This window comes from Trachurus japonicus, chromosome 9 (genome assembly GCF_045865225.1).
Source record: "Trachurus japonicus isolate A0001 chromosome 9, Traja_1.0".
NCBI classification, from domain to species: Eukaryota; Metazoa; Chordata; class Actinopteri; order Carangiformes; family Carangidae; genus Trachurus; species Trachurus japonicus.
Window position 1 is genome coordinate 8,606,517 of NC_140915.1, and position 12,157 is coordinate 8,618,673.

General features: G+C 39.2%; 2 protein-coding genes across 2 annotated transcripts; one reads left to right on the forward strand and one right to left on the reverse strand.

The window, feature by feature from the left end:
* Positions 1-1,917: 1,917 nt before the first annotated feature.
* Positions 1,918-5,627, forward strand: LOC146980939 (uncharacterized). The gene is made up of 2 exons (XM_085785852.1): positions 1,918-2,389; positions 4,531-5,627. Exons 1-2 carry the CDS (start codon positions 1,975-1,977, stop codon positions 4,683-4,685), a joined length of 570 nt encoding a protein of 189 aa, XP_085641978.1. The 5' UTR covers positions 1,918-1,974; the 3' UTR covers positions 4,686-5,627.
* seta (SET nuclear proto-oncogene a) lies at positions 4,806-9,195 on the reverse strand. The gene is made up of 8 exons (XM_085785851.1): positions 8,938-9,195; positions 7,426-7,483; positions 7,021-7,163; positions 6,798-6,901; positions 6,569-6,682; positions 6,292-6,462; positions 5,885-6,016; positions 4,806-5,792 (listed from the first exon to the last, which is right to left on the reverse strand). The coding sequence occupies exons 1-8, from the start codon at positions 9,008-9,010 to the stop codon at positions 5,769-5,771; spliced, it is 819 nt and encodes a 272-aa protein (XP_085641977.1). The 5' UTR covers positions 9,011-9,195; the 3' UTR covers positions 4,806-5,768.
* Positions 9,196-12,157: the final 2,962 nt, after the last annotated feature.

A 12,157-nucleotide genomic window follows, 5' to 3' on the forward strand; every position in this document is an offset into this window, starting at 1 on the left:
GTCGAAGCGAGTTTTCGATAAGCGTCGCCGTAGTAACCATTGGTAGTAACGGGCGATGCTGCGTTCACGGGATGTCCGCAAAAAGCAGGATAAACTACTCAAAGGCTTTGATTTGTAGCAGTGCGAAAGGAAATACATCAGAAAATACACGAAAATCCATTTATTTTTTACTTCATATCTTTGCTTTTGTAACAATTTGGACGGATAGATAACAAATAGAGTACATGAAGCGCTACATAAAGACTGTAAATTGTACACTGTTTACAACTATATTTCTGTACATAACGACGATATAGACATTTGAAGGCATCACTTTATATTTCAATTAACATTTTTAACAATTTGGATTGTGGTAAAATTCGCATACATATTTCTTTATATTTTGTATTTCTTTTTTTCATCTATTGGCATTTTGTTAACTCACCTTGAGGTTTATCCAATTTTTTCTCTATTAAAAGAGTTTTCTTGGGAGTTTTTCCTCAGTCGATGTGAGGGGTCTACGAGCAGAGGATGTTGTTATGTAGCTATGTAAAGCCCTTGAGACAAACTGTTTGTAAAAATGGGCTATACAAATACACTTGCCTTGCCTATGTGTAAAACGTTCATACGCAGGGCCGGCCCAAGCCTCCATCGGGCCCTAAGCAAAAATTAGGGCCCGATTACTGCTAATAATAATAATAATAATAATAGCATTTATTTGAATAGGGACAGTGCATATTAATGAACATTAGTATAACTAAAAGAAATACTGCTGTAAATATGCCGGATTAATAATAATACTGATTATCATTGACACACCTACTACAAACTTATTTCATTTTTCTAATCTGTCATTATGAATCATCGTCCTAGCCTGGCATGTTTTTACCCATCTATGGTTTTTAACCAGACATGGTACCAAATTCAGCTAAAAGCACAGCCTCGGGCTGGTTTACACTTAATATTCAAAATGATATAGTACTAAGTGGGATACTTAATGTCATCTAGGCCTAAATGACAGTAAGGTTTTGACCAGCAAGTGGGTTTGTGTGCACACAAAGCCTCCAGAAACCTTATTTCAAACCAATGTGATGGAAAGCTTCAAGGCTTCATCTGGCAATCACTAGGTGCAACTTACAATTAAGGGTTTTTGTAGTTGTTACGCACTATAGCAGGCATGTTCAAACCATTCCTCAAAGGGCTGTGTCGTGGCTGCTGGTTTTTGTTCACAGTTTCACCAATCAACTCTCTGAAGACTGAGATCAGTCGATTAAATGAGTCAAGTCTGGTGTGCTGCTGCTGCTGCTGCTGCTTGGTTGGAACAAAAACTTGCAGCCTGACCAGCCCTTCCTGGAATACTTTGGATGCCTGCTTAAAAGTGTTAATTGCTCTTAATTGGGGCCCCAACAACATCCCTGTAGCCCTAAACAGGTTCACTTATGGGCCAGCTGTATTCATATGCAAAAATAAACTATAAACTACAACTGATAATATGTGTATAAAACCAATAAACGCCTCCCCCAGTGACCCCACTAAAGTAAAAACAAATACAATGGTTATGTAACCGCTTAAGTGTTGTAGCTAATGTTCGCAGTTAACAAGAGGAAATGGTTGAGATGACTGCACTTCCTGTTTCTCTACAACAACACGGCACTTCCGGTCATTAGCAGCCGCCGCTAGCTGCCTGCTAGCCGCTAGCCGCTAACGCTCAATTCAATTCATCTGCGCGAATTAGCCGCGGTTATTTTTACGGTCGCACACAAATTATATTATAATAATTAAATTAAATAATAATTATATTACAGACGCCGATGTAATAAGTCTAAATGGTGCTGTGTTGTGTTGATTGGTGCAACTTTAACCCACCGCCTGCCTGCCTTCCTGCCTGAGCTAAAAACAAAGCTGCTAGCTAGCTGGCTAGTTAGCTTAGCTTTAGCATTAGCATTAGCCGTTCCATGTGCGTGTGTTGTGTGAAGTTATAGAGCAACAGCAGCGATGATGAGACGCACAATAACACAGTGCATCATCTCCTTTGTGCTGCTGCTCTGTTCTCCCGCTGCATACCGGCTCAGTGAGGCGTGCAGCAGCGGAACCAGCAGCAGGTCCGAGTCCGATTCCCGGCTGCTGCTGCTGTGCAGGGCGTGCGGCCACGAGCTGGCGGTGGGAGCGGACATCCACTTCGTGCCCAGCCGGCTGGCGCTGTCCAGCCGCAACGACACGCTGCTGGTCGGCGGCCGCAGGCGGCTGCACAACGTCCAGGTGTTTGAGAACCCGCACGGACACCGGTTCGAGGTGATCACGTTCAGGAAAGCGGCCGTGACGCAGCACTGGCCGGCGGATAAACACTTCACCTGGTTCCCTGGTTTCTCATGGACCGTGGCCACCTGCCCCCGCTGTAAAACTCATTTAGGTGGGTATAACAACCAGGGAAATAGTGATAATAATAAACATGATAATAATAAAGAAATAAAAAATACTCAAGTCTGTGCACTGGGAGGTCAGTGAGTACAAATAGGCTATTCTCACAAAGGAAACCACATGAAATCATCACAATAATGACAAAGATGTGATTTAGTGACTCTACTTATGTGTTGAAGAGATAAAAAGTGTCTGCACTTATTCAACTTTGAAGTTTGCATTTGTCAATAATAAATCAGGGATTTTGCATTTTAAAATCAGAATTTAGGTCAACAAATCTAGAAATCTTATTTATGTTATAATAGGTGGGTATAACAACCAGGGAAATAGTGATAATAATAAAGAAATAAAAAATACTCAACTTAAGTTTGGACACAGGTCTGTGCACTGGGAGGTCAGTGAATACAAATAGGCTATTCTCACAAAGGAAACCACATGAAATCATCACAATAATGGCAAAGATGTGATTCAATGACTCTACTTATGTGTTGAAGAGCATGAATCATTAGATAAAAAGTGTCTGCACGTATTCAACTTTGAAGTTTGCATTTGTCAGTAATAAATCAGGGATTTTGCATTTTAAAATCAGCATTTAGGTCAACAAATCTAGAAATCTTATTTATGTGATAATAGGTGGGTATAACAACCAGGGAAATAGTGATAATAAACATGATTATTAATAATAAAGAAATAAAAAAATTCTCAACTTATGTTTGGACACAGGTCTGTGCACTGGGAGGTCAGTGAATACAAATAGGCTATTCTCACAAAGGAAACCACATGAAATCATCACAATAATGGCAAAGATGTGATTCAATGACTCTACTTCTGCTCTACATATGTGTTGAAGAGCATGAATCATTAGATAAAAAGTGTCTACGCTTATTCAACTTTTAAGTTTGCATTAGTCAATCATTTTAAAATCAAAATTTAGGTCAACAAATCTAGAAATCTTATTTATGTCATGTGGAGCAATCAACTTGAAGAAATTAAAGAAAAATAATCTTGTAAAATTTATCAAGTCACGTTTTTAAACTAGTAATTATGGAGCAATTAAATAACTTAAAGCACAGCTTCAGTGTTTCCCCACAAAAATGTCACATACACCGGTTCAAGGTGATCACGTTCAGGATAAACACTTCACCTGGTTCCCCGGGCCACCTGCCCCCGCTGTAAAACTCATTTAGGTGGGTATAAGAACCAGGGAAATAGTGATGATAATAAACATGATTATTAATAATAAAGAAATGTAAAAAATAAAAAATAAAAAATACTCAACTTATGTTTGGACACAGGTCTGTGCACTGGGAGGTCAGTGAGTACAAATATTATCACAAAGGAAACCACATGAAATCATCACAATAATGGCTTAGATGTGATTTAATGACTCTACTTGTGTGTTGAAGAGCATGACTCATTAGATAAAAAGTGTCTGCACCTATTCAACTTTGAAGTTTGCATTTGCCAATAATAAATCAGAGATTTTACATTTCAAATTCAGAATTTAGGTCAACAAATCTAGAAATCTTATTTAGGGTATGTTATAATTGTGGCGCAATCAATTCGAGGAAATAAAAATATAAAGAAAAAAATGTAATATTTATCAAGTTATGTTTTTAAACTAGTAATTATGAAGCAAATAACTTCAAGCACAGCTTCAGTGTTTCCCCAATAAATGTCACATGATAACCAACTACATTATTTTCAATTCTTAAAAGATAATAAGATCCAGATTCAGAAATTGTGAAGATTAGATGTTTTCCTAGTTGAAAATCTGACTCTTGGACAGTTGTGTTGTGATATACAAAACTAAACTTCAACATATTCTCATTAATGTAGACAAAACAATAAAACCTTTGAACTTTGTGCATAAGTAAATGAATTCTGGATCAATATTCTCACATAACACAATCCAAACCATACTTTTGTTATAGTCTGGATTTAGTAAAGTTAATATTTGATCAAGAACTTTAAATTGTGTCAAGTCCAATCACATTTCTGATTCTAGGATCAAATAACACGAGCCGACCTCCCACTTATTAGAAACCATGTGCTACTATATTTTAATGTTTTCGTCCGGTTCCCACTTGTGTAACCAACTATTGCTGCTCTTTGTTTTGTTTCTCTCTGCAGGTTGGGCCTTCCAACCCAGCGACTGGCCCGACACCATCACAAAAACCAGGTTCGAGTCCTCGGAGCGCACCTTCTTGGCTTTAATCACCGACCGACTGTTAAGAGAAGACTTTGCGTCGAGTTTGCTAATGACTCCAAAATCCTTCACGAGTTGACGGGACTAATTACGAATGTTGGATTTAGTCGGGTAACTTTTGCTGCTGTCTATTTTTATTAAACAAAAAATAAATAAATTTCTATGCATCCCCTTTGGTTTGAAGACTCCCACACGTGTATACACAGTAAGTTTTATTATTGTAACAAAGCAAGTTGTACACCTCAAATTTAAAACAGTTTCTTTTCCCCCCAGCGGAAAAGGAGAGGGTGATTAAATGTAAATTCTATGAGATAACAGGTTTTTTTTTTTATTGTTATTATTATTTTTAAACCCATGAAGCAGTGGGGGCCAAAATTTACAAGCTTGTTTTTTTTTTTCCATTTTGTTCTTTATTAAAAATGTCATTTCAAATCTCATGGATATCTGTAAAACAATACAATGAAAAGAAAAAAAAAAAAAGTCCCATAGAAATGATGTCAAAATAACCACTCTCCCCAATAACCAACATAGTACTCCTGCCCCCTCCCCAGCTAGCTTAGCTTACCCCGCCCCCCCACCCCCACCCCCTAAACATTACAAGTCAAAGGAATGAGCTGGTACTCGTTAACCACATAGGGGAAAAATAACAGTTTTTTTCAAGGGATCAACACCCCCAACTGAAAAAAATAAAATAAAAAATTATATGGGAAAAAAAAAACCAAAATATTGAGGTCTGCTAGCGCTAGGTCACTACACCATGGCTTTAGTCAATTTACCACACAACCTTAAACTGAAGGGTTTCTGTGTGAACTGTCTTCAAATTCTACTCAGGATGCCGTGCTGATTCTATTTTTTATTTTTATTTTTTTTATTATCATTTTTGAGATGACCTTTTGGGGATGGTACTCACAATTCAGGGCAAAGTGCCATTGGCCTTAGATGAAATCAAAGGAGGAGGAGAAGAACATAACATGGCACCAACAGGTGAAGAGGCTTCAGAATGGAAAATGAAGCACACACACGATTTAAAAAAAAAAGAAGAGAAAAAGTAAAATAAAAAAGTAAAAAAAAAAAAAAAATTAAAACCTTTGCTCCCGAACATGAGTGGAAAAACCAAACAGGGAAATTGAAGGTTGAGGGTATGGGTAGATGATGTTATGTCTTAGTCGTCTTCTCCTTCGTCGTCCTGCGAGGAGAAAAAAAAAACAAAAACATCAGTCAGCGGGAAAAAAAAAACAAACTTTAACAACAACAGTTTTCTTGACTTCATCTCTTTACCTCGCCATCTTCTCCATCGTCCTCTTCATCCTCCTCTCCATCTTCATCTCCCTCCTCATCAATGTCCTCCAGACCCTCCTCATCCTCTTCGTCGTCCTCACCTTCGCCCTCTTCGTCGTCCATGTCGGGAACCTGCGGAAAGAACAAAACGCTCTTTTCAGTCATTTCTTTCTCCAGTTATTAAAGAGTGCGGTTTTTAAATGAGTTCCTGAACATCCACACCAATAACACTTCAATCAAAAGCACAAACAGACAGATTGAATATGTCTGACGATTACCGTTTGAAGAGGCATCCCGGGAAATAAACACGTTGCAAGCACGAATACATTAAGCCGTTCTTCTAATAAAGCACTGATTTATGTATTTATTTATGTATTTATTGCGCTGGTTGGTTGTCGAGAACGTACCAGGTAGTACTGCAGAGGGTTTGGCCAGATGTCGTCCTTGATGACCTCTCCTAGCTCATCCGCACCGGCGTCGGCGTGATCGGTGAACCAGGTGAAGAAGCTCTCTGGCTCTTCATGTTGCCTCTTCCTTCCTGCTTTGTTCTGTGTCTGGCTGGAGCGCTTGGTCAGGTCCTGCAAGACAAAAATGAATTGATTACATGTAGATATAAACTCACAATCGTGGGGGGGGAAAAAATGTGTCAAAGCTGGAAACCGCATACACAAAAAAAAAACACACCTTTCCTGATTTCCATTTAATTTCTGTTGACTTTGAAGATGGATCTCCGCTCTCGTTCAGATGGAACTCTTTGGAAAGTACTTTGTTTTCGAAGTACGGATTTTCGTCGAAATACTGCAGAGACAGAAACAGAAATGCATCGGTGTTAAAAAAAAAAAAAAGGGCAAGAAGAAAACAGCTTGCATCTCACTGTGGCATTTTGTGTGCATGCAACAGCGCCAATACTCACAAAATCTATTCTGTAGCCCGACTTGATGTCTTCAAACTCTGTCACCTCCACTCGGCTCAGGTAGTGAAGTGCTTCTTCATCTTCCTCCCCCAGTAGGGCAGATACTGCAGGGAAACAAGCATTTTTTTTTTTTTTACAGACCGTACATCGACCCCAAAGTTTCTGGTTGCACATCATCGGACTCTGAGAAAGAAAGAAATGCTGCTCGTGCCAATTCGCTCACCTTGTGGATGGTTGACGAACGTGGTGACCCAGAAGTTTGGGATTTTGGCGATCAGTTCTGACCTCTTCTGAAAGAATGGCTGACGGAGTTTGTTGTATTTCTGTTCTACTTTGAGGATCTCCTCGCTGGCTTGCTCGTTCAACCTGGAGAGACAGAAGAAAAACACAAAAATAATAAATTAACAAAAAGTTTCGATTGTTAAAAACAAAATCTCTCTTGCGCTTTATGTGCTGCATCATTGACAGTCTGGGATTACAGCATCTGATTTCACTATTTAGTTCCTCTTCCTTTACCACATCTTAAGTTATCCAACACTTTCTCATGGACAGAAAGTTGCAGTTTAAGCTTAACGACGAAACGTGACATCGCAAATATATCTTTTTCTTAAAACAAATAAGTCTTTACCTGTCAATTTCATTTTGAACTTCGTCAATGTGTTCAATAGCTTCTTGCTGCTCTTTTTCTGTTGGTAGGGGGGAAAAAACATAGAAAAAGAAATGTCACCAAAAGCAAGTTTTAATCATTATAAACATTCAATGGCCTATAAATATATACACATTATTGTTCTGTGAATATTTCACAATATGACCCCAAAAATAAAAATTAAAAAAAACTGACATACAAATAAATATTCAATCTCTCTGTGTTTGTTTTGTATTGTTATCCACGTAACTAAGTTTTCACAAACTATAGAGGTCTGATTGTGGGTTTGTGTTTGTGCTGCTTTTTTTTTACACAATCATTTCCGTGTTCAGAGTGAATAATCCACCGTTACTTTGCGGTAAAGTAACGATACTAGTTAAAGTCAGGCTATACTTTAACAAGTCGAGCTCCCCCGGAGGTTATTAAGGCAACGTGAGCGGCCAATAGCTGCAGCAGCTCCAGCTCTAGCGGTTCAGACACTCGCCGTTTCCTGCCGGCTGCTACCGACAAGGCCGCGTGGTTTAAATGTGGGACATCAAGTCTGCACACACACATTCACTACACACGCAGCCGCGATAACGTGAGAATGGCGTGGGGTCCTGGGTCCCAGTTTCTTTGTGTTTGTTTTTTTTAAACTCACTATGAAGAAATAAATAAATAACTAGCTAGTTTGACTGAATAAAAATGCGGAACTGGTGGATTTAAAAAGCAATCTCGTGTCCCAGTATAACAAAACACAACGTCGTATGCTGAGCCCCGACACTGTCAACCCTCTTTACCCGTATGAATAGCGTGGGGTCCTGGGTCCTAGTTTTTTCTAAACTAACTATTTATAAATAATTAAACAACTAGTTTAACTGAATAAAATGCGGGACTGGTGGATTTAAATGCACATTAGGTCCAATATAACAAAACACAACGTCGTCAGCTAGCGTTAGGTAACACTACAACAACAACAGTAGCGGCGGGCTAAGTGCTAATGCTACAATGCTAAATTGAAAGAGGGTTATCAACTAACTATTCCCGTTGTTATTACACATTACACAATAATAACAGAGGTAGTTTGTGGTTGTTGTTTTTTTAAGTTCGCATCAGCGGGCGGAATAAATTATAAATAATACATATTACGGCCACTCGGGGTCAGAAAACTGGCCACGCTGAAGATGCTAAATGAAGCTAAGCTAACGTGGCCTCTGTGAACGGGAACAACAGCAGCGGCGTGCTAATGCTAACGCTAACGAGCTAACTTAGCTGCTGCTGCTAGCGCAATGTGAACACACGCAGCAACCACAAAAGGAGCTCTTTTTAGGGGTGGGGGCGTGGAGCAAAAAAATCAACACAGCAGTGCACAAAATAATCATCAACATCAGCGCATTCCCCTCTGTGGAAATTTGCAAAATTATGTTAGAGAAAGAAGAAGAAAGTGAAAATGGCGGTGAACAGGAGGCCGCCATTCCTCCTCCCTCCCTCATCCCCCCCCCCTCTTCTTCTTACCGGAGGTTTCGTCCGCTCCGTCATGGTTCGAGTTCAGCTCCTTTTTACTCACTTTTGCCGCCGAGGCCGACATGTTTTCGCGAGCCGGGGTAAACTTACAGACGTCCGAGAGAATAATAAGCTCGTAGCTCTGAATCTGGGGTTTCTCCTCCCGAACAGGAGAGCGTTAATTCGGCGTAAAGTTCTTCCTCGGCGTGGAGAAGCCAACAACGTGCTGCTTGCTTGCTTGCTTTTCCACACACACACAGTCACTCACACACTCACTCACGCGCGCACACACAATGATGTAGCTGCTGCTCAGTGCTGCTGCCGAGCGACCAACCGACCGAGCGAGGAGGAGCGCGAGCGAGGAAGTCACAGCAACCGCCGCTCACGCGCTCCTTTCATTACGAACGCGCCTCGCCGAATGGAGCAGAGGAGACGCTCCGCCTCTCAAAGTAGGTCTCAACTCGGCTGCAATTCACTCATTTACTCCGCTCTCTCACCCCCAAAAATGGACCAAAACCTCGCATTATCCACTCACTATCTATCCCACAAGTGATTTTTTTTTTTTTTAATTAAAAAAAAAATATTTATTTGTTTTTATTTTATTTTATTTTTTAAATTACGTTTATTCTCATAGACCACTAGGCCAAAAGCTTCTGTTGAACCGACTCGCACTTGCGCACTTATAATTAAAAAGAAGGAGAAAAAAAAAAAGAAAAAGATACTGAATGTCAGTTTTGAAGTTTAGGGTTAATTAGTCACAGTTTGACCCCAGACCGCGTTTAAATTTAGTTTATTGTTTGTTTTTTTAAATGTAAGTGTTGCTTATATGCTTTTATTTTTTGTTTTGTTTTGTTTTTGTTTTGTTTTTATTCTTGACACATTCAATAAACTGATAAACTAAGATAATTGTTTGTTTTAGATCAGAAAAGTCCAAACAAACCTATCATTATTCTTATTGAGCTGAACCACAAGTCCAGATAATCACTGTTATTTTTTCATTAAAAATCTGACTATATACAGAAAAGTAAATCTGAACTCCAATGTGGAATAAATTAACTTTTTTGCAATGCAACACATTGTTTCTCGACAAATTTTACATGATTTGTTAACGTTAATGTATTCTTTCAACATAGTGGAAAGAAATGGTAGATATTCCACATTAAGGTTTTTATTTTACTTCATTTTGTCTCTTTCGTCAGTAGATTTCCCCCTAAATTCACCGAAAGTTAACAGCTACTGTGACAAACTGTGCTGTACCTGTTGTCTGACCCATGTCATGTCAGGTGTCATTGTAAAGCTCTCTCTCTCCTGATAAAAATTGTAATTTCCTCCGTATCCGCAACAAATCGTAAAAGTACTTACAATCTATGGAATTTTACAATACAAATCTTTAAGGTCCGTTTTCTCAAAATGAGTTTTTCCTCAGACTCTGAGCTAGAAATCTCCACTTCAGCAGCACTTACAGACACCAAACCTTCCAGTTTGATCCCTTTCTATATTCTGAAGGTTTTTACAGAGGGGTTTGTTGATATATCATTCACAGCCTAACGATTTATAACTCATTTACAGAGTGATAAAAAGAGATATCCAAAATGCCCTCTGTAAAAATCTTTGACTCTAATATGTCAACAAAATTAAACAAGGACTTTGAAAGTGGATTTATCCATCTGTTCTGTATGCAAATTCTAGCGCATATCTAATCATCATTAACATATGTAAACATAACATTTGACAAAACTTGTAATACAAAACATATTTGTCAAGTGATAAACTTGGGAAGTTTCATGGTGGCATCTGTTAGTAGAGCCGCAACAATTAATCGATGAATCGAATAAAAATCGATTATTAAATTAATCGTCAACTATTTTGATAATCAGTCTGAGTAGTTTTTTAAGAACAAAAAAGTCTAAATTCTCTGATTTCAGCTTCTTAAATGTGAATATTTCTGGTTTCTTTGTTCCACAAATATGACAATAAACCGAGTCTCTCTTTGGTTTGTGGACAAAACAAGACATTTTTAGGACGTCGTCTGGTGGTTTGGGAAACACTGATTGACATTTTTCAACTTTTTTTTTTTGTACATTTTATTGACCAAACAACTAATCGATTAATCGTTTATATAATCAACAGATTAATCGATAATAGACTTTGAAGCAGATGTGTATCTCTGTACACAGAGAAAAATAGGGGTACAGAAGGGGGACATTTCTGTACTTAAAGGTACAGTTCTGTCCTACTGTAGGGCCAATTATTGTACTCTAGAGTACCTATGTGTACCTTTTGGGGGTAAAAAAGGCACATAAATGTTCCAGAATGGTACAAAATTGTCTCTAAAAAAGGTATGCCTGGAGTGGCAAGGGTTTGTACCCTTTTGAGTACATTTCCGTACTTCTATTTTTCTCTGTGTAGTTGGAGTGAAACTATAGACCTGTACAAATATTTTCCAAGCCAAGAAAATGCTAAAGGAACTAGCAATCAGAAATGATGACAAAAGTAGCCAATGATTCATATAGAAAAGTCAGCTTGAAATGCTGTTTTTTTATTTTATTTTATTACGCTTGATTTGTTTGCTTTATGGTAAGAAGACTACAGTATCGCTCAGTGACTGACAGATAAGTCAACTTGAAGCTCTTCTCCCTGCTCCCTTCCAACTAATGAATATGAAATGTTGTGATTTGCCATGATATTGTCAAACTGTGAAATTGCATTGGTTGGAATAAATAAAAAGAAAGAAAGAAAGAAATTATTAATGTCTCTCTTTCTCTTTCTCTCTCTCTTGTCTTGTCCGGGGCAGGTTGAATAAATCTGCTAAACGCTGCTGCAGGCGGCTGCTCTGTCTGTCTGAGCCTTGTCCCGAAGAGAGCAGCAGCAGCAGCAGCAGCAGCAGCAGCAGCAGCAAGAGGAGCAGCAGCAGCAGCAGCAGCTCTGTGTTTGTGTCTTTTTTGGTCGGTGACAGCACGGGAACATGTGGTCATGCAGCGGCCAATACCGAAGCCCAGAGCAGGCAATCATCAGTCGTCGGACTAGAGCAGCAGCAGCAAGAGGAGCAGCAGCAGCAGCTTTACTGGCACTGGAGAAGAGAGAGTCTGCCTGCCATCCCCCTGCAGAGAGAGAGAGAGAGAGGAGAGGAGAGGAGAGGAGGGATTTGGTTACAGAGCAGAGGAGGAGGATGAGGAGGAGGATGCAGCGTGAAGGGGATGTTGCAGAGTCTGAGGCTGCAGCGAGGAGGCAA

What these genes read in the sequence shown, in the direction of transcription:
- LOC146980939 (XM_085785852.1), top strand. Translation starts at nt 1,975, where the DNA reads ATGATGAGACGCACAATAACACAGTGCATCATCTCCTTTGTGCTGCTG. An exon ending in CCGCTGTAAAACTCATTTAG is followed by an intron (nt 2,390 to 4,530) that starts GTGGGTATAACA and finishes TTCTCTCTGCAG; the next exon opens with GTTGGGCCTTCCAACCCAGC.
- seta (XM_085785851.1), bottom strand. Translation starts at nt 9,010, where the DNA reads ATGTCGGCCTCGGCGGCAAAAGTGAGTAAAAAGGAGCTGAACTCGAAC. An exon ending in CGGAGCGGACGAAACCTCCG is followed by an intron (nt 7,484 to 8,937) that starts GTAAGAAGAAGA and finishes CCCTACCAACAG; the next exon opens with AAAAAGAGCAGCAAGAAGCT. An exon ending in ACCCTCTGCAGTACTACCTG is followed by an intron (nt 6,017 to 6,291) that starts GTACGTTCTCGA and finishes TTCTTTCCGCAG; the next exon opens with GTTCCCGACATGGACGACGA.